The sequence below is a fragment of the Halichoerus grypus genome, chromosome 10, assembly GCF_964656455.1.
Source record: "Halichoerus grypus chromosome 10, mHalGry1.hap1.1, whole genome shotgun sequence".
NCBI lineage: Eukaryota > Metazoa > Chordata > Mammalia > Carnivora > Phocidae > Halichoerus > Halichoerus grypus.
Genome location: NC_135721.1, coordinates 76,965,250 through 76,991,640, shown reverse-complemented (window position 1 = coordinate 76,991,640; position 26,391 = coordinate 76,965,250). Strand labels below are relative to the sequence as shown.

The 26,391-nt window shown below is 39.8% G+C and overlaps 3 protein-coding genes across 11 annotated transcripts in view; 1 reads left to right on the top strand and 2 right to left on the bottom strand.

Moving 5' to 3' along the window:
• MRPL30 (mitochondrial ribosomal protein L30) overlaps positions 1-26,159 on the bottom strand; it is a 42,128-nt gene extending 15,969 nt beyond the window's left edge. For 2 of the 8 annotated variants that reach the window (XM_078056669.1, XM_036110762.2), the window contains exon 1: positions 1,881-2,050. In XM_078056669.1, the coding sequence (XP_077912795.1) occupies positions 1,881-1,922 (42 nt within the window). In that variant the 5' untranslated portion in view covers positions 1,923-2,050. Of the gene's footprint in view, positions 1-1,880; positions 2,051-14,498; positions 14,583-25,781; positions 25,850-26,069 lie in introns of those variants that run through there. The other 6 variants (XM_078056668.1, XM_036110766.2, XM_036110767.2 and 3 more) reach the window with 6 other exon arrangements.
• On the top strand, positions 2,047-21,976 carry MITD1 (microtubule interacting and trafficking domain containing 1). Of its 2 annotated transcripts, XM_078056666.1 has the most exons (8): positions 2,047-2,256; positions 7,203-7,304; positions 9,393-9,529; positions 9,610-9,696; positions 10,423-10,538; positions 11,374-11,434; positions 12,639-12,827; positions 21,537-21,976. In XM_078056666.1, exons 1-7 carry the CDS (start codon positions 2,106-2,108, stop codon positions 12,741-12,743), a joined length of 759 nt encoding a protein of 252 aa, XP_077912792.1. In that variant the 5' UTR covers positions 2,047-2,105; the 3' UTR covers positions 12,744-12,827; positions 21,537-21,976. The 2 variants fall into 2 exon arrangements, with proteins under 2 accessions (XP_077912792.1, XP_035966652.1); XM_036110759.2 differs by lacking the exons at positions 12,639-12,827; positions 21,537-21,976 and adding an exon at positions 11,545-11,765.
• On the bottom strand, positions 20,616-21,799 carry LIPT1 (lipoyltransferase 1). Its single transcript, XM_036110756.2, has one exon. It carries the CDS (start codon positions 21,795-21,797, stop codon positions 20,676-20,678), a length of 1,122 nt encoding a protein of 373 aa, XP_035966649.1. The 5' UTR covers positions 21,798-21,799; the 3' UTR covers positions 20,616-20,675.
• Positions 26,160-26,391: the final 232 nt, after the last annotated feature.

The window sequence follows — 26,391 nt, the reverse complement described above, 5'->3', positions numbered from 1 at the left end:
TATGTCAGCCAAGTGATCATGGTAAATATCAACTATGATAAAAGTCAAGTTGATAGCATGCACGCTTGATATGATGGAATGAGAATGGCACTTCATGTCTGTGGTCCGCCTCCCAAAAACCCCTAACACCAGGCTGAGAGAAAAACATCAAACTCCATTGGAAGGACATTGTGGAAAATACCTGACCAGTACCTCTTCAAATACCTGAGTGCCTTAAAACTGTCAAGGTCACCAAAAACAAGGAAAGTGAGATACTGCCATAGTCAAGAGGAACCTAAGGAGCCATGACGACCAAATGGGATTCTGGAACAGTAAAAGGACATCTAGTAAACACTAAGAAATCCAAATGAAGTATGAACTTTGGTTAATGATGTATCAGTATTGATTCATCAGTTATAACGTATGTACCATACTAATGTAAGATGTTAATAAAAGGGGAAATCAGGTGTGGGGTATATAGGAACTCTGTACTATCTTCACAACTTTTCTATAAACCTAAAATTATTCTAAAATAAAAAGTTGATTTATTAAATACCCAAAAAGCTTAAATGCATCGGAGCAACAGCCAGTCCTTAACCCCCACCTCTAGGACTTCATCTCCACTCTTAATCAATACACACACTGGCCCCCTTACAGGTCCTACAAGTTGCCAGGCAGCCATGCTCCTTTGGACGGACTGTTCTTTCTCCTGGAATGCTCCTGATATTCACAGTTAATTCTCTCACTTCCTTCAATTCTTGGCTCAAATCTTTTCTCAGTAGGGCCTATCCTGATTCCATTATTCAACATTTTGACCCACCCCCAAATTGTCAGACTTCTTACTTCACTTGATTTTCTTTCCATAGCATTTATCTTCTAACAGAGTTTATTAGGTTTGTTGTTGTCTGTCTTCACCCAGTAACATGTTAATTCCGCAAGGACAGTGATTTTTAAATTTTGTTTTGTTTTTGGCCTGCCCTGTCTCTTCACAGATGTATCCCAAGCATATACCTAAAGCAGCACCTGTCATGTACTAGGCACTCAATCAGTTTTTGTTGAATTAAGTTTACAGACTTCAGAAAGTGTGACAGTCAAAAGTTATAAGTTTTAATAAAAAGTAAAGATTATTGTTAATAATAAGGCACACAACTCTTGGACTTTGAAGTAAGTAGCTCCCAGTTAATGTCTGAATAGTTTTAGACATCTATTTAATGACAAAAGGAGGGGAAACACTACCGAAAATGCACAACACAGAATTTCCCTTTCAATAAACCGAGATCTCTGAAGGCAATAAATGTCTCTTCTTTTAATTCCTAATGCCTATCAGGTAATAGGCAGTCCTCATCCTCATCCGCGCCTCTTGGCGAAAAGACGCAGAACAGGCAGCTGTGGATAGGTGGCAATCAAAAACATGGTTGGCGAAATTACAGCTCTTGGTAAAATGGTAAATATTTTAACTGCCAACCCTGGAAGGTTTTGCCTTCTAAAATGCAATTAGGTAAGCTTTTATCTTTACTAACAAAAAAATTCAAGTTACACTGATCCCCAGTGGGAAACCGAAATTAATAATAGAACAGAAGCACAGAAACTGCTAAAACACACCTGATTTCCCTTCCTCACTAAGCTATCCTGCCTAGGCGGCTCGGCTCTTGGGCTCCAAGGGGCTCGGGAACTGGGAAACAGGATCCAGTCGACCACTGGCTTTTCGCGAGCCCATGGGACAGTACACGGGCGCAGGCCCATTTAGGTTACTGCGACCCGCAAACTCAGAATCCAATAGGAAAACCAACAGTCATCTCCATAGCGTTCCCAGGTACGTACTCCTGGCAAAAATGCAATACTCTCCGCCATTCATTCCCCTCTCACCAGCTACTGCTAAATGTTGTTCAGACTGAACTTACCGAATGAAAGAAGAAAAGAGGAAAGATCACCAACCGCTGCATTCAACCCCAGCCGTCACGGCGTGCAACAACTGTGACCCCGCGCACTTTAGCTCCGGCCACGGCCCGCCCATTCAACGGCCATAAAAAGAGCGCAGGCGCACTGATGTCACGTGATCGCCCCCGGAAGCGCGGCCGGCTGGCTAGGGTCTGGTTGAGTTTGGGGCGCAGGGGAGTTTCGGAACTATGGCGAAGTCCGGGAAGGAGCTGGATCCCCAGAGCGTGGCTGCATTCACGGTGTTAAAGCGGGCGGTAGAACTAGACTCGGAGTCCCGGTACCAGCAGGCTCTGGTGTGTTACCAGGAGGGGATAGACCTGCTCATGCAGGTTCTCAGAGGTGAGCAGGGAGCGGTGGAGAGAGGACTAGAGGAAAGGAACTGGATCCCGCTGTGTCTGGGGCGGAGTGAAAGTTAAAAATCCTTCTTGTGCACCACTAGGAAGCAGTCAAATACGGAAGGTGGATATTCTACAGAACAAGTGGACTGGTTTCTTTTATATCTTTAATAGATTGGTGTCATCAGAAAAGAGGGACAATACTCTAGATTTTTAAGAGACAGAATAAAATGTAATATATAAACCTTGGTAGGACTAGTTTTGAACGAAATGTAAAAGACATTTTTGGATCAGTTTGGGAAGTTTGAATATGGATTGGGTAACACTCAAATTACTGATTTTGTTAAGCAGTATGGTTTTGTCGAAAACTGTCTTTGATTTTTAGAGATGTAGACTGAAGTGTCTTGGGAAGAATTTGTCATGATGTCTGAATTTAATTTTAGGGAAAAAAAAACAGTTGGAGCATGTGGCAAAATGCTAACAATCCTTAAATCTATGTGATGGGTAATAGGGGTGTTCATTACACTATTATTACTTTTCTGTTTAGATATTTTGGTTAGAAGTAAACAAAAATAAAATCACGTAGCGGTAAAAGAAAAAAGAATTCTAAGAAACGTGTGTACTGAAATTCAGTGTGAGAAATGCATAGTGGGTGAGGCAGCGAGACTTTGTCATGTAGTTATTCAATGTTGAGAAGTACCCAAATAACCATTAACAACTAGTACAATCCCTGGCCCATAGTAAACACCCAGTAACTAGGTATTAAACTGATTTAAGACTAGCCCCTGCTCCCCACCCTCTGGGGCTCCCAGTCTGGCCTACGATCTCCCCTGTGTGCCTTTTAGCCTAAGTGTTACAGAAGCTTTGAAAAGACAGCAGAGGGCGCCCTTCAAGGTTGGGTGCTTTTGTCAGAACTGTAAAACTACAGGGGCGCCTGGGTGGCTCAGCCGGTTAAGCGTCCGACTTCAACTCAGGTCGTGATCTTGGGGTTCTGGGATAGAGCCACGCATTGGGCTCCACGCTCAGCGGGGAGTCTGCTTCTCCGTTTCCCTCTGCCCCTCCCCCCACTCGTGTGCGCCCACTCTCTCAAATAAAATAAAATCTTGAAAAAAAGAACTATAAAAGTTCTTGGGAAAGCCCATTTGATGATGATGATGATGATGATGAAGATAAGAGTAGTTACATTTATGAGTGCTGAGTGCTGGCACTGTGCAGAGTACATCAAAATCATGATCTTGTTTCATCCCTACAATTGCCCTATGAGGTAGGAGGTGATGTTATCCTCATTTGCAGCATAACATTAAGCTTCTCCACAATTAGTAGAGTCACAATTGGAACCCAAGGCTTAAAAGACTCTGGTATACTGACCGCCAAAAAGAGACTGTACAGTGTTGGTCAGGTGGAGCACTGCTAAAGTTCTGGTGCCCTAGGGTTGTCAGGTGGAGCAGTGCTCAAGTTTTGGCACTCTGGGAATCTGAATCAGGAGAATCACAGTTTTGCTCCAGTGTGCTCCGCTGATTCTACAGAGGTTATAGAGACAGTGATGTAATCTTACAGATTAAGATAGAAATGCAAATAACTCTATATTGGGAGTAAGTGCCAGGAGAGGGTATAGACAAGTACAATGAGGAAATAAACAATTAAAGGTCATTTGGGGGAGGAAAGGTGGAGGTGGCTTTTGACAGGGGCTTTGGAGAAGTAAGTAGAATTTCAGAAATGAAATTCAGCTAAGTGTTTAAATTCTGTCTGTGCTAGTTTACCAAATAAGTGGTTCAGTTTGGTCCCAGCATGTGTCTATAGAGGAAGAGTGAGAAGTAAAGTTTAAAGGTAGATTGAGGCTTGGAACACAGTGTGGATGGCCTTGACCGCTAGATTTTAACTCATTCCATAGACAGGGAGAAACCATTTAAAGTTTTTACAAAGGAGTGATGTAATTAAAGTTGCATGTAGGGATTGTCTCTATTAGGAATATGTTCTCCCAAATATTTGTATAGCATATTCCCTCTCTTTCCTTTCGTTATACAAATATTACCTTCTCTGCTCTTTCTCTGTGTCAAATAAGTAAATAAAATCTTTAAAAAGGGGGGGGTGCCTGGGTACCTCAGTCGGGCATCTGCCTTCAGCTCAGGTCATGATCTCAGGGTCCTGGGATCGAGCTCCACATCAGGCTCCCTGTTCAGTGGGGAGCCTGCTTCTCCCTCTCCTTCTGTAGCTCCCCCTGCTTGTGTTTTCTCTCTTTCTCTCTCTCTCTCTCTCTCTCAAATAAATAAAATCTTTAAAACAAACAACCCCCCCAAAAAAAACAAATATTACCTTCTCTGTGAGGCCTTCCCTGACCTTCTGTATAAAATTACAACCCCATCCTAGGACTCCCTTATCCTTTTAATAGCACTTACCACAATCTAACACACGTATTTTACCAATTTACTTTTTTTTTTTTTTTTTAAAGATTTTATTTATTTATTTGACAGAGAGAGACACAGCGAGAGAGGGAACACAAGCAGGGGGAGTGGGAGAAGGAGAAGCAGGCTTCCCAAGGAGCAGGGAGCCTGATGTGGGGCTGGATCCCAGGACCCTGGGATCATGACCTGAGCTGAAGGCAGACGCTTACCAACTGAGCCACCCAGGTGCCCCACCAATTTACTTTTATTGTTGTCTTTCCTCCCACTTGAATGACAGAGAACAATTGTGTCTATACTAGGCTTAAACAAGCCAGTACATATATTGTGGTTAATAAAAGAAGTTACACATAAGTAGAGGAAGAGGGCTAGAATGAACCCTGTGGGATCAAAATTATGATCATGAACTTGTGGTTTTTAATATATATGCAGATGGATAGACACAGAAATAAACGCAGATGTACGTGTGTGTTATTAACCGTACATATACTTTCTAGCCATGTTGACTAAAAGGGTCTAGAAGTAGTGACAGGACTTCCTTAGTGGCAACGAGTACACTCAGCACCCAGAATTGGATTTCTTCATACCATTCTCCAACAAAGAAACCAGGGCTTCTTGGAAAAATGGTTGATTCCAGGGCTGGGGCAGGGAAAACACAAGATGAGTTTAAAACATTTTGCACCAGAAAGCAAGGAAGTGCTCAAAATATGATGGGTCATGTCAAATGGGTAGGGCCCAGCACAAAGGAGCTCTCAAAGCCAAAGCTGATAAAATTGGAACAAGAAAATAATAGTGTTGCCATTTGCAATGACATGGATGGAGCTAGAGAGTATTATGCTAAGCGAAGTAAGTCAGAGAAAGACAAATAACCATATGATTTCACTCATATATGGAATTTAAGATACAAACCAGCAGAGAGGAAAAAAAAAAAAAAGAGGGAGGCAAACCACGAAACAGACTCATAACTATAGAGAACAAACTGATGGTTACCAAAAGGGAGGTGCCTAGAGGGATGGGTTAAATAAGTGATGGGGATTAAGGAGTACACTTGTGATGAACACTGGGTGATATATATGGAAGTGTTGAATTACTATATTGTAACCTGAAACTAATATTACAATGTATGTTAACTAACTGGAATTTAAATACAAACTTTAAAAACCAGTAGTATTGGATTACAACCCACAGACTAAAATAAATATGCATGAGTCCATATTGATATAAATCGATCATTGCATAAATAAATAGATGGAGGAGAAGGGACAGCTCTTCCTTACAGTAGCATTCCAAATTAATAAATTAAATAGGAATGATGGAAATAGAAAATCTCTGTTTGACAGACACTCTAGTTATAATTGTTGCAGACAAGGACCATCAATGGATGCTAAAATTAGTGGGTCAAAGTGATGAGAAACAAGGTATCTTCCCACAAGATACTTACTAATTACAAAGGACAAAATAGTGATTTTACAGTGGAGTAGTCTTCAATTACCATGTGATCAAAGTTAACATTGCCAGTAATAACATATATCGACATCATGTACCCACTGAGAAGGGCATGCTTTCATGATTTTCTTGCCAAAAAGGCATAACCTCAATCTAATCATGAGAAAACACCAACAGCCCCAAATGAGAGACATCCTACAAATAACTGAGCACGGTTTTCCCCAAATGTCAAAATCATAAAAGGTAGAGAGAGGCCAAGGACCTATTACAGATTGGAGGAGACCAAGAAGACATGACAAGTAAATGCTGTGTAGGATCCTGAACCAGAAAACAAACTTTCTTTAGTGGGAAAATTGGTTTGTGGATGAGTTAATAGTGTATCAGTGTTAATTTCCTAACTCTGATAATTGTACTATACTTACATGATATGTTAATATTAGGGGAGTCTGGGTACTGTACCATTGTATTGCAATTTTTATATAAATACAAAATTAAAATATTTTTAAAACTGGGAGTTTAAAAATGAAATTATTATGGAAAATATAAGCAATATCAAAAGGAAGGAATGAAGAAACCAGAAGTGATTTGGTGACTGATTGGGTTTTGGGGCGTGGGGCTTGGGGTAAAATTTTATTGATAATGTTATTAAAAAAAAAATACCTTACATTTTTGGGGTGGCTGGGAAAATGAACTATAATGGGGAAGTCTGGAAGAGAAGCTGGTTTTGTGGAAGAAAGATAGGTATTGTTTGCTATTTTTGATTATGCTAAGACTTCAGACTTGTGGTTGATTAGGACAAAATAGTTCTCAGACTCAGTTTGACATGTAATAAGCCATCTTTGTTAGCTCACCAAATTTGGTGTCCCCGCCAGTGAGACACAGTGTCAGAATCTCCACTCCTAAATAAAGCTGTTTCAGAGACTTAGTGTAAAAATGAAGGTCTTGCATGATCAAGGCAAATTTGAGCCCATTTGTGCATTTTAGGACCGAGGCAAACCATGCTGAAGGATAGGAAATTTGTGGAAGACTTGAGAAACTGGAAATAATGCCTGTACTCAGTAGAAAAACTATTTGGAAATTTCAGAATGTATTTTTTAATTTGTAGGTACCAAAGATGATACAAAGAAATGTAATCTCAGAAAACAAATTACTGGCTACATGGATAGAGCAGAAATAGTGAAGAAATACTTGGATCAAGAAAAAGAAGGTAAAGAGGCTGATTTACAGAATGTGTCTATAAGCTATTGTGACAAAGCCCATTTCCTGCAGTGTTTCTGGCTCTGCCTTTTGGAACTCTTTGTGGTCTGGACCGTTTATCCTTGGGAGCCTACAGGTTTACTTTGCATTTCCACTTCCCTATACATAAGCTATCCTTAGCCTTTTTGGGGGGATCCTGGGGGGAAGTGGTTTTCACATACCCTGTTGAGAATCTGATGAGAGCTATACATACTGCAGAACTCTGCATGCTCTTTTAAGGAATTCACAGATCCCCATGAAGCTTATGTATGGACTGCAGTTGAAATAATACTACACAGAAATAGAGAATGTAAATCCTGTATTTTATTTGTATTTCCCTTTGTAAAATGACCAAAATGTTGAAGTAGCTAAATAAGCTTCTGGGACTTCTTTAGGATTTTGTTGTGAATCAAAACATTTCAGTGTTGCAGTTCCATGACTGGAGATGCTGTAGGTGTCCTTCCCTACTTATTATTAGTTCTCTACTCATGAGCATGCAGATTACAAACATATGTCTATAAATGGTCATCGCCACCTTTGTCTGGCACACTCCGCTTTTTTTAGCCAAAGTTACTACTGCCCTCAAGAAACCAGTGCCTCCAGGGGCGCCTGGGTGTTGCAATCTATTAAGTGTCTTACTCTTGGTTTCAGCTCAGGTATTGATCTCAGGGTCGTGAGATCGAGCCCTGTGTTGGGCTCTGTGTGCAGGCAGCACAGAGTCTGCTTAAGATTCTCTCTGTCCCTCTGCCCCTTCCCGCCCCCTGCTCTCTAAATAAATAAGTAAATAAATAAAATCTTTTCAAAACTTTATTAAAAAAAAACAGCAACAGTGCAGCCCTCAGCTGCTGTTCCTCACGTCCTTATGCAGCCCTCCCCCACCTCTTCCTAGTATTCTGTATGGGCCCATACCCTGGGTACCCCCCTCCCCAAGCTTCTCTGTGGAGTGGAAATAAAATAGTGTTTCCTTCACCCTAAATTGAAATGTACAATGAAATTTCCTTTTAGAACATGGGTGAAATATAGTACCATCATCACTGTGGTTTGAATACATTGGGTTAAATTAACCTATGTGGCCAGCTTGGCTTGAAAACTGATGCATAGTTGCTAACATTATATTTGTGGAAATATTAGGAACAGAATCCAAACTACTGGTTTTTAAACAAACTTTAAATATGCAACCATCATATAAGTTAGAAACTACCATTAGGGGTCATATTTTAAAAAAATCTTAAAGGTCTTTGATAATGAATTCAATAATTATTCATTTGGAATGAACAAAAACAATGGAACTATTTTACAGATCCTGTGGCATCCTATCCTAGTCTTTGGCTTGGGTTGTTAAGAAGTGGTATAAATTTCTGCTTAAAATACTGTCTATAAGTTCTAAGAAAGACTTCTAAATTCCATATAATACTGCATTTATATGTTTAATACTTTAGCTATTAAATTGAGGACATAAAAAGGCTTAAATCTGAAGAGAAGGACAAAGTAGCCCCTGAGTTCTAGCTTATGGTTCTTCTTATGGTGACAGAATGTCAGCTATCATTTTACATATAGGATTCTCTTGAATAAACTGCCTGGTCTATAGGATTCGACTCAAGAACCTGTTCCAAGAAATCTCTGGACTTTCCTACTTTGCCTCCATGAAGGTAGAAATGACTTAGGGAATTGTTTGCCTTATTTATCTCTGTATGTAGCATCTTCCACTGTGTCTCATATATATGTAGTAGGTATTCAGAAATGTTTGCTGAGTGGAGGAGTTAAAAAAAAATTAACTCTTGGGGCGCCTGGGTGGCTCAGTCGTTAGGCGTCTGCCTTTGGCTTGGGTCATGATCCCAGGGTTCTGGGATCGAACCCCGCGTCGGGCTCTCTGCTCGTCGGGAGGCCTGCTTCTCCCTCTCCCACTCCCCCTGCTTGTGTTCCCTCTCTCACTGTGTCTCTCTCTGTCAAGTAAAAAAAAAAAATATTGTATCTGATCCTGATTAATCATTGTATGTAAATATGTGTAAAAAGAAAATAAATGGTCACTGGTTTTATTATTGAAACTTGTGTTTTGTAGATGGAAAATATCACAAGCAGATTAAAATAGAAGAGAATGCAACAGGTTTCAGTTATGAGTCACTTTTTCAAAAATACCTTAATGAAACAGTTACAGAAGTTTGGATACAAGATCCTTATATTAGACAGACTCATCAGGTAGGTGAAATGTACAAAAATATGATGAAATGTTATTTAAAATATATGCGTTAATAATAACCTATCCCGATGTCTTTCAGCTATATAACTTTCTTCGATTTTGTGAGATGCTTATTAAGAAACCATGTAAAGTAAAAACTATTCATCTTCTCACCTCTCCGAATGAAGTAAGTATCTGGAAGGATTTACTCTTTTCTTCATTAACTTTATTCAGTTACAAGATATAGTTTGAGCAAGGAAAACATGGACACCGCTTCAGCTAGAACTGTTTCTTTGGGAATTATCTAACAATAGGCCTAAAATATCTTCCAAAAAATGCTGTTGATTTTTTTCTGATTTTGTTGTACCTTGCATTTGGCCACTTTGCTCAACTCTCTGATTCAAGTAGTTTGTCAATTTAGTCTCTTGGATGTTCCAGGAGATGATCACATGTCTGCACTGTTGACAATTTTGTCTCTCTTTACCAATGATTATATCTCTTTTTCTTGATTTATTGTATTGGCCTTCTGGTGGATCATAGAATGATAGTGAGCATCTCCATCTTGATTTTGACTTAAATAGGAATGCTTCTAAATAAACCAGATTTCTAGGATTAACTTGAAAAGAAAGCTGAGTAACTAAAAATCTGAATAACTAAACAGCATTACTAAAATACATTTTAGGAGATGGAACAGAATTGTGTTATGTACACATTAGAAAAAAAACCAATTATTTTGATAAAAACAAGTGCTATTAAACTACTTCATACTCTGGTTGCTTCTTTGAGATAATAGACTTTGAAACTAGTATAGAATCTTTCCCATTTTAATTCATCCATGATACACATTGCACAACTTAATGATAATTTAAAATGATAATAACTGAACAGAAAATTGTATTCTTCCTATTAACAGGGGAGTGGGAAACAGCAGCAAAGTAGTGGCCTGCAAGAAATAAAAGAGTCACTCCAGAATCACGGGGTGCTGTTGGAATTAGAATATTCTTCTTCAGTACATGACCGAGAAATTAGGTTAGTGTATAGCAATATTTTAATTTTTATGCAGTTGAAAATACTTATTTTTATTTCTTTTAATAAGTTTTATATAATTCATGTAAATATTCAGTTTATTAAAATTTTAAATAAAGCTCAATTTTAGTATCTTTTCACTTTTGAGAAAAAAAGTCTGGCTTATTATGTCTGAGTTTCATATTTCCTAATGGAATCAAGTTTATGTGTTCTATTTCATGTAAGAAGAGGAAGTACTTTTCTATTCAAGTATACATACAGTGTTATGGTATTGGGATAATTTTCTTTTCTGATGATAATAGTTAATATTCTGATGATCTTAGTATTTATTTCTTATAGTTTATTAAATAATCTCATAGGTGTGACAGTATGCTACAGTGTCTTTAAGGAAACAGTATATGCAGGTATTTTAGTAGTGTGTTCCTCTGTTTAACACAGTGGCTTTCATATGTTTAGAGTAACTGTGGTCGGGATCCAGAGCTCTTCTTGCTTATGTCCTCCATCTCTAGGTAGGGGAACCCCTGCAACACACCATAGTCTGCCTGAATACACTTAGCAGAACAGGAAAGTTTTGTCAGAAATCTGAAATTCGAGAGTAAGATTAATTGAATTGTCAAACTTGTTACCAGCTAATCAAATCAACTGATGGTTCCTTTGGACGTTTTTATTTCATTGTAGACATAGCCCACGAGTAACGCCCGGTTTGGTTGAACTCATGCCACTGCAGAAAGTGATTTTCTATGTTAGGGGGAAATGTTGCTGATGCTTGCTACACTACACCTTTGATAACTGTCTGAGTTAAATGTCTGGAGTATAATACTGTATACTATTTCAACAGGTTTAACAATGGATGGATGATTAAGATTGGAAGAGGACTTGATTATTTTAAGAAACCACAGGTAGGATATAGTCTTATGAGTGAGTATGTTACACTCTTTTTGTATCATTTTAACAACATGGCTTTGGGTTTTTTTTTTAATTAAAAAAAACTCTTTTCTTCTTTTCTTAGAGTCGTTTTTCCCTTGGATATTGTGATTTTGATTTAAGACCATGTCATGAAACAACAGTGGACATTTTTCATAATAAGCACACAAAAAAAATATGATGGGTAGTAGCTTAATTTGCATTATATATTTCTATTTTAAGTGAATATTGATTTTGTTGTTGTTACTTTGGACAGATCATTCCTATAATTATGAATTTAACAATAAATTTTTACATTTCTACTAATTTATGGATCCATTTTTTAGTTATGTAACCAACCCTGAATATTTTTATAAATACATCATTCAGTAGATTTACAATGTTTCCAGTCATAAGGTTAATTTAAACATTTTACCAGCTTGTCTTTTATTTGACTGTTGGAGAATGAATTAATAAACAATGAGCGCCTATTATGAAGATGAATTGGATGTTAATCTTGCCCCTGGGAATTTAGCGTCCAGGAGGAAAAATCACGGATTAGGGTACTCTTCTAAGAGACAGATGGGCTTGTGGGTCTAATAACCAGGAAAAAAAAATGTTAATTTTATTACAATTAAGTGTCCCTGGTAGAAATTCACCAACATTAATTTATCCAATATTACCTAACTCCATAAAGGCAAATCAACCTGCTTAGTTATGCAGAGGCATTTTGCAGCTAATTCAACCTTGGCTGGCACATTTGTAAAGCTTTGCAGCTTAGAATCAACTGTTCTGGGTAAGCTCATCCATCCAGATGCCAGTTGACTGGTTGGGGACGAAGACTAGGTTCTGTGGAGATAGGTTGGGATTGGGGATAAAGGTAGAAGTAATGGGCAGTCCAGAAGCTTAAAGAATAAACTAAGCCAGTCTATGGAGGGAAACAGAAGTACTTGTGTTGAGGAATACACATCTAAACATCTCATCTGGAGAAGACTGAAGATACATTTAAGATTAAATAGCATGGAGGACCAAAGCCGGTAGAAGCCACAGGAATAAGGTCGGGCAGAGTGGTCCTTGGGTGACTTGGACACCAGGTTTATGTTTTACCTCTGGGAGCCAGCAGTCACCTGACTGAGTTGGCATAAAAGACCAAGAAGGGATTCCAGAAAAGTTCCTAATGTTTTTCTTTAATGTTTTCAGGTTCAGGTGCTGGTAATGCTGAACCTGAAAAGACTCAAGCCAGTTTGCCAAGCTTTATTATATGGAAATTCAGGGTCTCAGGAGAGCAAGTGTTGTTGGACCTAATCAGAAGTTACTTTCTGCAAAGTATCGTAGATTATTTTGCCAGGTACCTATCAGCATGTGGAAGCAGAGTGGCTTTTCATTCAGGTGAGAACATGTATTAGACCTCCTTCTTTTCATGTTAAAGTAACCACTCTGATTTCTTCTAGAGCATCTGAATCTATCACTATAGAGATTCAGCATTTCACAACCCTATGAAATTAACTTTTATCCAACCCACATAGGAGTCCTGCCTAAGAAATACTGATATTTAAGGAAGAGCACCTATCCATTATTTATAGTAGTGGATAAAGCAATAATGCTACCCATTATTCTAGGTATTTGAAATCTATCCCCAGATCCAATTAGAACATCAGAAGACTACCATATGCAATTTACTTATTAAATACATCAAGAAATGTGCAAGAGCTGTATGAGAAAACTATAAACTTTATGGAAGAATGTAAAAAATTAGGAAGACAAATTATATTCTTGAATGGGAAGGCTTAAATAGGATGTCATCTCTCCCTAAGTTAATTTATAAATTAAATGACAAAGAGATTAACACTAGGAGACTTGCTTGACCAGCTATGAAGACATAAAGTTACAATGTATATATATTTTTAATGTATGGCATAAGAATGGACAAATCAGTGGGGTAGAATAAGGAGCCTGGAAACACCTGAGAGAGAAAGTAAATGTGTGTATGGGTCCTTAATGCACAACAAAGATATGGTTCATATTAGTGGGGAAAGAGTAGACTATTCAATAAATGTTTGGAAAAAACATTAGATCTCTACCCCACATAGAGGTTATTCTGTAATAGAGCTAATTAAGTGAAAAAAAAATTTTTTTAAAGCTCCACTAAATGTGCTAAGTATAACACAAAACCCAGGAATTATCAAGGAAAGGAAAAGGGAAAAGATTTGATCATGTAAATATTGAAAACTTGAGTAGAGAGAACCATAAAAAGTTAACATGACATCAAATTTATAGCATATAGAGAAAGGGTTAATAGTACTAATCTATAAGGAAGATAGCCAAATTTTCAGGAAGTAAACTCAGTCTTGCCTCCATTAGCCTCACCAAGGACTTCGTCCTTTTAGCGATCTCTCCCTCTCTGCTGCATTGTTTCTGCCAGTACAGATATTCCCAGCCAGATACCACCCACCCTATTTCTTTGTTCTTGAAGTTCTCTATACAATTTTTTCCCATTTCCTTACCACCTATTAATACTTCAACTCACTTCAACCAGGCTACCCAGTCATTCCACTGAAATTGCTCTTGTCAAGGTCAACAATGACTTCCATTATTACCATATCCAGTGGGTACTTAACCTTCATATTACTTGATCTTTCAGGAGTAATTGACCCAGTTGGCCACTTCCTTCTTCTTTTTTTCTTAAAGATTTTGTTTATTTATTTGACAGAGAGAGACACAGTGAGAGCAGGAATACAAGCAGGGGGAGTGGGAGAGGGAGAAGCAGGCTTCCTGCGGAGCAGGGAGCCCGATGCGGGGCTCAATCCCAGGACCCCAGGATCATGACCTGAGCCGAAGGCAGACGTTTAACGACTGAGCCACCCAGGCGCCCCTCGCCACTCCCTTCTTAAAGCTCTCAAATTCCATGAAACATTCTTTCTCCTCCACCCTGTCTTTTAAGTATTGGCGTTCTCCTAAATTAGATACTAAGTAGTAACCTCTTTTTTTTTTAATCTACACTCTCCCCCAAGTGATTATACCAGTAATTTCTTAGTGAAAAGCAACAGAAACTGCTCTTACCTGATGTAAGCAAAAAAGAGATTATAAAGATAGTGGGTAGTTCATACCATCACCACAAGAGGTACAGACTTGGCCTTGGAAGTTCTGCAATGAAAAAAGCCATATCTAGATTCACAACACAGAACTAATCAGATGATACCACTGCTGACCCCAAGGCAAGGCCTGAACTCAGTAGCCTTATTACCACTTCTGTCACTTAAATTATTGGGCACTACACTGCCACTCTTAGCACCTTGCTACCCCAGAAATTCAGGCCCTGGTACAACTGCCAGAGAAGGGTTTTCACCATCCCAGGTTCACTTCATCATGATCCATTCAGAGTCTGAAGCAAGTACATCTGATTGGCAGAGCCTAAGTCATGTGCCCTCACCCTAGATTCAAGAGAGACTAGGAAAGGAGTACAGTGAAAATTTCAGTTTCCATAGAGAGGAGTGTTGTTGATTTGCCATTTTTGGAGTTCCCCAGGTGAAATTCAAAACTGGCCTCCGTACACTCAGGGCAGGGAGAGACTGAAGAAAGAGGCAGACCACTTGGTAGATGGGGTTTAATAAGCAACGGAACTTACATATGAGGCTTGTCTTGGGTGGCTACAAGATAAGTAATCTCCGCACATGCCTGCAGAATCTCAAGAGTTCATGGAGGCCTTGATGGGATTCAAGTCACATATACAATCCAGATAGTCTCAGTAACAAAGTACTCTCTCAAGGCTGAGTCCTTGAAGTGGCTCCTGGTGTGGGAGCAGTGGGCAGAACACACATTCTAAGGACAGGGGAGGGTGTAAAGAGCCTTCGATTGCCCATATCCAGTTCAAGGGTCAACTGGCAGTCACATCCTCTTGATGACCTCTCCAGCAGGTGGGTTCTGTCTCACAGCAAGGTTTCTTAAGTTGGAGAATCCCCCAAAGAGTGAGGGGACTCAGGGGCTAAATACTTTATGCTGTAAGATGAATTATAAAAGTTCCCAATTATCCATTTTCACGACTTAAAATACTATGTATATGCTGTCAACTCCTAAATATATAAATTAAGCCAAAACTTTTCCTTGGAGCTATGATCTCATATATTCAGCTGCCTATTTGGCATTTCCTCTGGCATTTCAGAAGCACACAGTCATTTCAAATATAGGATGCTGCAACTGAACTTTGGAAACACACTCCCCCACTCCCTGTGTTTACTCCCATCCATCCAATTGCTCAAATAAGAAATCTAGGAGTCGTTCTTGATTCTTTATCTCCTTTATCCTCATATGGAAACAATCAGAAAATTCTGTGGACTCTAGCTGCAAAACATGCCTTTTCTATTCCAGGTGATGCTTGTTAAATTTCCCTTTTGGATCTTGAAGCCCTTAACACCTTTCACCTGATGATATTCTCGATCTTGACAAACAGATGGTATCAGAAAATCACGAGTGCTTTATTGCCCCAAAGCACATCATATCAGGATTTTTATACCTTTCTTGGAAGGTAACTTCCACACGTTGCAGCAAATGTAGTGCGTAAAAAATATGCTTATGAGAAATCTCTTCAAAATTGTTTATTTGCTGTTTAATATTGCTGGAAAAGAACAGAAGGACCTATGAAACCTGACTCAAATGAAAAATGGTTAGACTGCCAATTGTGTTTGTCCCCAGAGCCACTTGAAAAGTAAAATCCCTTTCACTTACTCTGCTCCCACACTGAGGGAACCAGTTGCAGGCAAAACCCTGTGTGCCCACTCCTGCCTCTTCCCCCTCCCCTTTTTTTAAAAGATTTTATTCATTTATTTGACAGAGAGAGACACAGCGAGAGAGGGAACACAAGCAGGGGGAGTGGGAGAGGGAGAAGCAGGCTTCCCGCTGAGCAGGGAGCTGACTCGGGGCTGGATCCCAGGACCCTGGGATCATGACCTGAGCTGAAGGCAGACACTCAACGACTGAGCCACCCAGGCGCCCCCTGCCTCTCCCCTTCATAAAAAAAGGGATGAGATGTGGATCCACTCAGTTACATGAAAAGAAAAGAGCTCATAAGAGCTAAATTCACATGTTAAAATCCTAACCTCCAGTACCTCAGAATCGAACTGTATTTGGAGATAAGGTCTTCAAAGAGTTATAGAGTTAAAATGATGTCTTTAGAGAAGACCCTAATCCAGTAAAATTGGTGTCCTTATAAGAAGTGGAAATTTTGACACAGATATGCACACTCAGAGGAAATGTAACAGCACCCCAATTGGTCTTAAGGGTTAATGTGCTTCAAGCTTATTCACTCCTTGCTTGCGGACCTAAATCCCAGTTTGTAGCAGTACTAACCTGCTTCCCTTGAGATCCTGCAGACTGCTAGCCTTGAGGACCAAAGAACCAGACTTTCCAGAAGATAAGGCCTGACCACACAAAAACAGCTTCCACTGACCATGGCATTCTCAGTAAGAGACTCTGGGAGCCTTGATTCCTGGTATAGGGGGAAGAGTCCGGACTGCCTTCCCAGGATGTGGCTTGTTGGGCTGCAGGGGCATCCTTTACTGAGAGACCACCTAGGAGCCTTGATTATTGGTAGAGCAGAGGATTCTGAAAGATTTTTTGAGGACAGATGATTAACTGCTAAGCACCAACTTCTCCACATAGCCCCCTCACCATTTCCTGCACCTTCCCTTTTAAAAATATGTTTCCCCTGGACAGGGAAGATGGGTCTTTGAGATGTTAATCTGCCATTTTTCCAGGTTGCCAACTTCCTCAATAAAGCAACCTTTCCTTTCCCACCAACACTTGTCTCTTGAGCATTGGCTTTCAAGCAGCGAGTTTGGAACTGGTCCTCTGTCCGATAACAGAAAGACCATGTGAGCATACAGCAAGAAGGCAGCTATCTGCAGGCCAAGAAGAGAGGCCCCAGGAGACACCAAACCCACCAGCACTTTTATCATGAACTTCCCAGCCTCCTGAACTGTGAGAAAATACATTTTTATTGTTTAAGCCACCTGATCTGTGGTATTTTATTATGGTAGCCCTAGCAAACTAATATATACTGCTTTATTGTTTCCCTTTTTAAAAGGAATCAGAATTAAACCTTGTCCTGAAAATAGAAATCATCCTTAATTTTTGACAAGGGCTTAACACAATGTCAGCATCTTTCCATGGCTACTGCCAGTATTACCTGTGCTGGGATTCCTGCAGTAGTCTCCCAAGTGGCTTTCTGCTTCCTATTTTCTCTCCCTCCAATCCATTCTCCACAGAGCAGACAGAATATAACAACTGCAGTGTCATTGCACTTAAAATAAGATCTAGGTCTACCTTGGGCTATCTGTCCCTACATGATCTGGTCTCTTCTCTCTATCCTCATCTTGCTCCATTCTCCCCTTGTTCCCACACTTCAGTTTGCTTATCCTTCGACACCATCAACAACCCTAGCTTTTACCTGCTTTAGGGCTTCCTGTATGCTGTTGTGTGGTAGATTATACTTTATAAAAATGGTTAAAATAAGGGTAATTTTTATAATGACTTTGACATTCCTCCCATAGAGAGGTGGCTATCGATGTTCTCTCCTCTTGGATTTGGATGCACGTGTGACTATATAAATTGCTTCCAAGACAAGGTATAAAAGGAAATAGTTTCTGTTGGGCTTTCTTGAGTCACTTGTTCTGGGAATACAGCTACCATGCTGTGAGGAAGTTCAGACAGCCTTGATTAGGCCCAGGTAGAAAGGAATTGAAGCCCTCAACCCATAGCTCCAGCTGAGCTCCCAGCCAACTGCCAGCACCAACTTGCCAGCCATGTGAACCATCTTGAAGCAGGTATTTCAGCTCTTTAAGCTGTCCTAGCCAATGCCACTGGATCATATGTGCTATCCCCATCAAAGCTCAAATTGTAGATTTGTGAATAAAATAAATGTTGTTTTAAGCCACTAAGTTTTGGAGTGGTTTGTTAAAAGAGGCAAATAACTGATAAAACTGGGAATACTCTCCTCCCCACTCCTCTGCTTGGCTGCTTTCTTCTCATTCTTCAGGTCTCCATTTCAATGTCCGCTCCCTGATAGCTCTAGCGAGGCAGCCCCTATTATTGTCTGTTAGAACTACCTAGGCTTTTCTTGCTTTATAATTATATACTGATTTGTTTGTCCACATTTCCTATTAGGCTCCTGTTTTGTTTTTTTTTTAAGATTTTATTTATTTGCGAGACAGAGAATGAGAGACAGAGAGCATGAGAGGGAGGAGGGTCAGAGGGAGAAGTAGACTCCCCGCTGAGCAGGGAGCCTGATGTGGAACTCGATCCCGGGACTCCAGGATCATGACCTGAGCCGAAGGCAGTCGCTTAACCAACTGAGCCACCCAGGCACCCTAGGCTCCTGTTTCTTAAACTCCGGTCTTGACCTATTAATGGGTGTTAAAATAATTTTTAAAAGATGAAATAAAATCAAATATAAAATGTCAAATAAGGAAATAGTATAGGATAAACATTGCATTGTAAAACTTGTTAGGTATAGATAATATCTGTGCTAATATATAATATAAAATATATTTTTTTACTCTAGTTTTTAAGGAGTTCAAAAGCCAGTACACTAAACTGTCAATTCCTGAGGTAAGTCTCTTTCATTCACCATGAACATCCAACAACTACAAAGTACCTGGCACATAGTAGGCATTCAAAAAACACACAGTAAATACTGTAGAAATCAGAGTAGTATGTGAATGAACTGCAGAGACACGAAGTGGTTGGCAGTGATGTTACTCCTTGAAGAAATTTGGCGATGAAGAGATGTAGAGACACAACAAAACCTTAGGCAGGGGTTCTGGGGAAAGAAGAGACATAAGCATGTTCATTCACTATGTGTAAGGATCCAGTAAGTGAAGAGAGAAAATGTAAGATAAAAAAGTAAGTATTTAATAGTAGAAGGCCCAAATAGGTTGGAAAGGACAAAGATCCAGGTACAACTAGCCTTAAGGAAAAGGTGTTATTTGAGAATGAATGAGAAATGCTGAGAGGAAATCGGGTGCTGAAGGAGCTCATTTATGAAGGCCTCCACTGTCAAATTATGAGTCAAGGTTTGTGACAAGAGAAGTGGAGTTCTGAGTTTAAGAAAAGTGGAAACATTTATGAATAAGGCCTCTGAAGAATGAGGGAGTCAATGGAGAGGAATTGAATCTGACACAAATAGGGGATACATATAAATATGAAATTGGGTTCATCTGCATGATTATGTGAATTTTCTTCCAGCATTGCCTGCCATCTGGGTATGACAGGAGTAAAATACCAGTTGATGGAATAATAATAATAAAACAATGGCCATTGTAGGTCAAGAGAGAAAAGCAAATGAGAATGCTGGTAAGGTAAGACAGTATACTTGAAAGAATTCAGGGATGGATAGGAAGGGAGATGAAGCAAGAGATTTGGAGGGTTAAGGGCTTAGAAAAGTGCAGTGGGCTTAATTTAACAGGAAAGAATGGTCGATAAGAAAGTTCAGCTGACAAATAATGTGGGGGTTAAGAGGTGCTGACCATGGCACAGTTGAAAATCCACATAGAACTTTTGACTCCCCAAAAACTTAACTAGTTAGCCTATTGACCAGAAGCTTTACTAGTAATCATCAAGACATATTTTGTATTATATACTGTATTCTTACAATAAAGCTAGAAAAAATGTTACTTAAAAATCATGAGAGAAAATATATTTATAGCACTGTAAAACATCTACATATAATTGAAACCATGCAGTTCAAACCCACTATTCAAGGGTCAACTGTATAGTTAAAAGGAAGAATTTTAGAGTTTAAGGTATCAGAGGTGACAAGAAGCCTGGGTTATATTCCTTAGAGGTAAGAAAAAGAACTAACTCAGAGATCACAGTGTTGAATATCATATACACCCCCATGATGGTAACAGAGAAAGGAGCAGATATATGTGTGCTAGATTAAAAAAAAAAAAAAATCATTGAAGAAAGAGAGTATCCTACAGGCCATAAGAAACTATGGACTAGGTGACAATTCCTAATGGGGAATAGTTACTGAAAGAGGCTAGGTCTTTTTTAAGAGACAAATGATGAGGATGCCTGGCTGGCTCAGTTGGTAGAGCATATGACTCTTGATCTCTTGATCTCAGGGTTGTGAGTTCAAGCCCCATGTTGGGTGTAGAGATTACTAAAAAAAAAGACATACAATGTACTTTGAACATTTTATTATCTCATAAAAACTGTTAATATTAAGAAATTTATTTGGAATCACATTATTCCCTTAATTTTTTCACAGAGAATATTCCATTTACTGTGTAGTTCATCATCTTCTGGACATGTTCTATGTAAAATATTTGTTAGCACAGTAATTTCGTTTGGGCAAAACTTACTGCCAATAAAACTTGAATTTAATTTGTCACATATTTCCAGTGGCAACCAATGATCAGGTGCTTCAATATTACAGATTTCAATCCTTCCACCCTTTATGTCTATGAATATTTTAATTTCCAAATGCGACTGTTCATATAATACATTAAACGAAGTGTTTATACTAAACTTTGGAGTTTTGCCATATATCCACTCCCAGGTCTGTAGTTTTTTGGCTTTGTTATTTATTCCAGGAAATAGTGTCTCATCTGTTGGGTTTATTAGGTTGATATGATTATCAATTTGATGATAAGCAGCATACTCTGTCGCAATAGCATTCATGAGTACTTCACAGGTCAGAGTGGGATCTTTTTCCAAAAGATTTTTTACTGTGGAAGGTATGCTAACAGTGGCATTGCTCCTGATCCCTTGGTAAGGGCTCTTCAGCAAAGACGACAAGAAGGTTCTATCGGTACTACACAATAAAGTGCAGTGGTGGTAAGCAGAAGTCCGGCCAATCTTAGAAGCTGTTCCTGAGATTTTAAACTGTCCATCCAGTAAAAGGTCACATCTTTTGGTGGCCTGTACATCCAGCTGGGGTTGGACAGCATTCAGAGCCCTCACAACTAATTTTAGGTTCTGCATTCTATCATACTTTTTTTTGGTTGTAAAAAAAGTCAAATTGATATTACCCATATCATGGTAGACTGTTCCTCCTCCACTTCTTCTCCGAGCCAGTTTTATACCTTCTTCTCTCATCAGATTCAGGTTGCATTCCTGCCAAGGATTCTGATGCCTACCTATTACAATAGAGGGGGAATTTCTCCACAAGAAAAGAACCGGCTTGCCTTCTAGATTCATATGGTCATGGATCCAGTCTTCTACAGCCAGATTTTGATAAACATCACTGGAAATGGACTGTAAAATGAGCCCACTTTTTACTGTGTTCTTAAAGCCAGCTGCTGGGACCTTGAGGTTACAAAGTAACTGGAAGCAATTCTTCATTGAAAATGGGATCAGCATGCTTTTAAAAATAGAAGACTGGGGCGCCTGGGGGGCTCAGTTGGTTAAGCATCTGCCTTTGGCTCAGGTCATGATCCCAGGGTCCTGGAATCGAGTCCCGCATTGGGCTCCCTGCTCAGCGGGGAGTCTGCTTCTCCCTCTCCTTCTGCCGCTCCCCCTGCTTGTTCTCTCTCTCTCTCTCTGTCAAATAAATAAATAAAATCTTAAAAAAAAAAATAAAAATGGAAGACTAATTAATTGGGAAAAAGAAAATTAAATTTTACTTTCTAGCTATTGATTCTTGGTTATTTTAGGTCAACTTTTCCAAGTATCCAGTTGCTTCTTGTCCAGCTTTATCCTTAGTCTTCAGCAACTCTGTAACAGAATACTCAATGGAAATAAACAAAGACAAACCTCAAATAATTTCAGTTGAAAGGGAGTAAGGGCACAGATTTTTCAAACAATAAATCTGTAAATTCATTATTTAATATATCTCAAAGCCAAGCAAATTATCTTGAATTCACAGGTAATACATGTTCATTTAAAAATATGAGAAAATACATATACCTAAAAAGAGCAAAAGAAAAGAATACCACCCCCTGGAGATAACCAAAATTCACACTTCGGTGTGTACCTGTTTTTTTCTGTGCATGTGTAAACACACATCCCTCCCCCACTCCAAATTGGAACCATACTGTTATTTCATTCAATGTTAAATCTATTTTTACATCAGCTTTAATGTATAATATTTCATTGTCAGATATACCACCGTTTACTCTTAGTTTGTAATTTTAGTCTCTTAGTTTGTAATTTTAGGTGGTTTCTAGTTTTTCAGTGTTATCAACAATGTATTCATGAATATCTCTGTGGAAAGCTTTAATTATGTCCTTAAAATACTTAAAAAAATAATTCCTATTTGACTTTGAGACTTGATTTACCAGCAGTATAATTCTTTTATTTAGATCAATATTTAATTAGGTTAAATAATTAAACCTGAGGTTAGGGGAAGAGGCAGAGTAGCGGGGTTATACGGAAAGGCTACAGACAATTTCATTATGTTTGGACACTTTACACGTTATTTTTGTTAGCAGTGCTGATGGCAACAGGATGAATACTAGCTATAGTAATCAAGTATTTTGACTAGTTATGTTTGTAAAGAAACCACTCTATTCCAATTCTATTTCTTAGGATGCTCATAATTTTTCTTTAGGTTAAAGAACTGGGATAAAATGGGTTATTAAAGTCCAAAACTAGGCCAAAATCTTTTGTAGTTAAGTAATGTCCTACAAGCACAAATAAGAGAGTCTTCATATTTTCATCACTCTTGATACATTTTGATAAATTACACTACAGAAAAGTTAAGCCAATTTATATTTTCTCTGTCTAGAAAGGTCAGGAGAGGTTTTAATAGAGGGATACTTGAATTGAGTCTCAAAATATGATGGTCTTTACCAAGTTGATGGGGGTAGCATATTCCAGGCATACACAAAGACAGTCATCGTAGTAAGGCCTGTTTTGGAAACTCCCTCCTCAGGGATGGAGTTACATTATTGGTCTCCTAGCTCCACTGAAACCTATGGCTATGCTGTCCTAGGAAGCTTCTGCAGCCCCACTGGATTGCTTTGTTTAAACTCTGTTCTTGGCTCTGTGTGACTGACTCTGACATAGTCCTTCATTGGACAAATACTTGTGGAGTGCCTACTATACAAAGATAGTAAAGAAATAGAGAAGGGGAGGAGACAGATTCATGTAATTATAAAACATTTGGAGTTTTTCTAAAAGCAGCTGGGCTCTACTGAAGTGTTTTAAGCAGACAAGCGTTAAGTTAGCCATTATACAGAACTGCCTCTGCAGACAGTGTTCAGCATGGATTAAAGGAAAGATAGACTAGGGGCAGGGAGACTGGGTAATAGACTAATGCAACTGTCCAAGCTAGAGACAATGAGGACCCGGACGAGGGTAGCAGACATTGATGTAAGAGAACTGAGCACGTTCAGATTCTGCTGGGAGTCAGGGAGGGAGGGAGGGCAACACCGGTGAAGGGAGGTCTCTGACAAAGGGGTGGTGCTGGGATCCAATTCAGGTAGGGAAGGAGGCAGCCTTGAACAAGCAAACAGGAAACTCTTCCATTGTGATCCAAGAGAGAAACAGTAAGGAACAGGGGTGGTGGACCATGATATGCTAACCGATGTCTGTGGATTTGGAGATTCTCAAAGACCTTGTGATATATCCCTCCTTGTCTGCATATGCAGAGTGTGGCAGGATGCAAAGTGATTAAGAACTTACGGTTTTTCCCCCTCATTTTACTGAGATATAACTGACATATAACATTGTATTAAAGTGTACAACATAATGATTTATGTATGTATATACTGAAAAATGATTATCACAGTAAGTTTAATTAACATCCAACACCTCACAGCTACAAATTTTTTCCATGTGGTGAGAATTTTTAAGATCTACTTTCTTAGCAATTTTCAAATATGCAATACAGTATTTAACTATAGTTACTTACAGAGCTTAACTATTAATCCTGGCTCTGCCACTTGCTAACTCAATAACCTAAGGCAAGTAGTTTAACCTCTGGCTGCTTCAACTGTCTCATTTATAAAATGTTCCTACCTCACAAAATGGTTGAGAGAATTAAATGAGTTAACATGCATAACGCACTCATGCCTGGCAAACTGAAATGCTCTATAATAGAGTTCCTACCTTCCCATCTCTATTCTTCTCATACCATTCCTGTCATATGACACATATTCCCAACAGGAGCTTAAATAGGAAAGCGTGCAAAGATCCCCAACTAAGACACATTAAAGTGCCATTTATTTTGATAAATTAGCAATAGTGAAAGATACTGACTTTGGACAAAAATGCAACTTGTTAGGGTTCCAGAATTGATCCAATTTATGTATTAGTGCACAAAATAGAAATATCTCTATTCATCCACGCATTGTGTACGCAGTGTGAATGAAATACAGCAAAGGTATTAATTCAACAAATCTTGCATCTACTACATGACAGGCATTATTCTAGGCACTTAGGATTGATTTATCAGTGTTGAACCAAATAAGTAAAGATGAATAGGACTACATGAAAAAGTAGAGCTGGGAAAGAGGAAATTGGAAATATAAGTGTGAGAGGAACTACGCTGTGATTCTAAATAGGCTTGTCAGGCTAGGCTTCATTAAAAAGGTGACATTTGAGCAAAGACCAAGAGAGCTCAGTGAGTTAGGCTGAGACCCTACTATGTGCTAGAAACTGTTCTAGACACCTGAATACATAAACAAAAAGGCCCCTGCGAGGATGTAACATTTCAACTGAGCCCTAAAGGATGAGAAAGAATAGCACAAAGAATGAGGAAACAAAAGGATGTTGGAAAAAACCCAAGTGCCAATTTATTAATTTACAAAGAGAACTGAAGGCTATCAACTGGATGTTCAGATCAGCCTGTTCAAATACTCTGTGTAGGACTACTGATAAGCCAACTTATTATAAGTTTGCCTGGTGAAGACAGAACCTGAACAAAAGGACTGAGTTATAGGGACTTCAATGTCTGATGGGATGAGCCTTGGAGAAACCACCTTCTCAAAGATCCTGTTAAAGCCAGAATACCCTCCCTTTCCTGGAGAAGGCTTGGATTCATCTGGGACAGATGCATCTCTCTTTTATTCAATCCTTCAGTAACAGATCAGACCTCCGGCTGAATGATACCTTTCTTTAATTGTCAGGATATGGTCAGCCTTGAAGGCTTGGCGAAATGCTCTTTCTTTAAATCAACTCTGCATGTGACTACTCTCACCTTTCAATGACTGATTTTATGCGATCTGAAGAGAACAATCCATGTTCTAGAAGACACTTTGCTACCACTTTGCATTGCCAAACATGCTTCTTCACTACTGAAAAGAAAGCAAAAAATAATCCTATCTATCCTCCCAGGTAGGCCCAGCTCCTTCTAAACACTTATAAATTACTCTGCCACATCTTTGACAGTACGTAACTTACCCAGAGTCTCACGATGGCCACGTGCTTGTTTTATTTCGCCTTCTTGGCTCCCTGTGGGAACGCACAGAGCTGGCACCAACACGTTTTAGTTTTTTACCCTCCTATATTGGGGCTAGGCCGTACCTAACCGAGGAGTTAGGTCCTCCCAAGTGCCGAGCGAAACAGCACCGGCAGCGGCGGCCCGGGGCGGTGCACGCGCGGGGCCCGGCCTCAGGGTCTCAGGTCCCCGCCCCCCCAAAGGGCCGCCCGCCGCAGCGCCCCGCCAGCCCCGCTTCCAGCTTCGCCCACCTGCAGCTTCCGGTCGCGCCCAGGGCCGCGCGCGGCCCGGTGCGGGAGGAGGACGCGTGTGACCCCACCGCCTGCAGGCTGCGAGCGCGGCCAGCCGGAAACGCCGAGAGGAGGCGGGGCCACGCCCGGGGTTGGGCGGGGCGCCCTCGGCCTCGCTCTTCGCGGCTGGCCTGCGCTCCCGCTGGCGCTGCACTCGGGGTTTCCGAGGGGCCTTCAGAACCGCCCAGTCGGCGCCAAGCCAGAGTCGAGGCGGGGACGCAGGGCACGTTCCAACAGTAGTGTGGAAAGTCCTAGCGCCCCCCGTTCAGATGGAAGTCCCCGC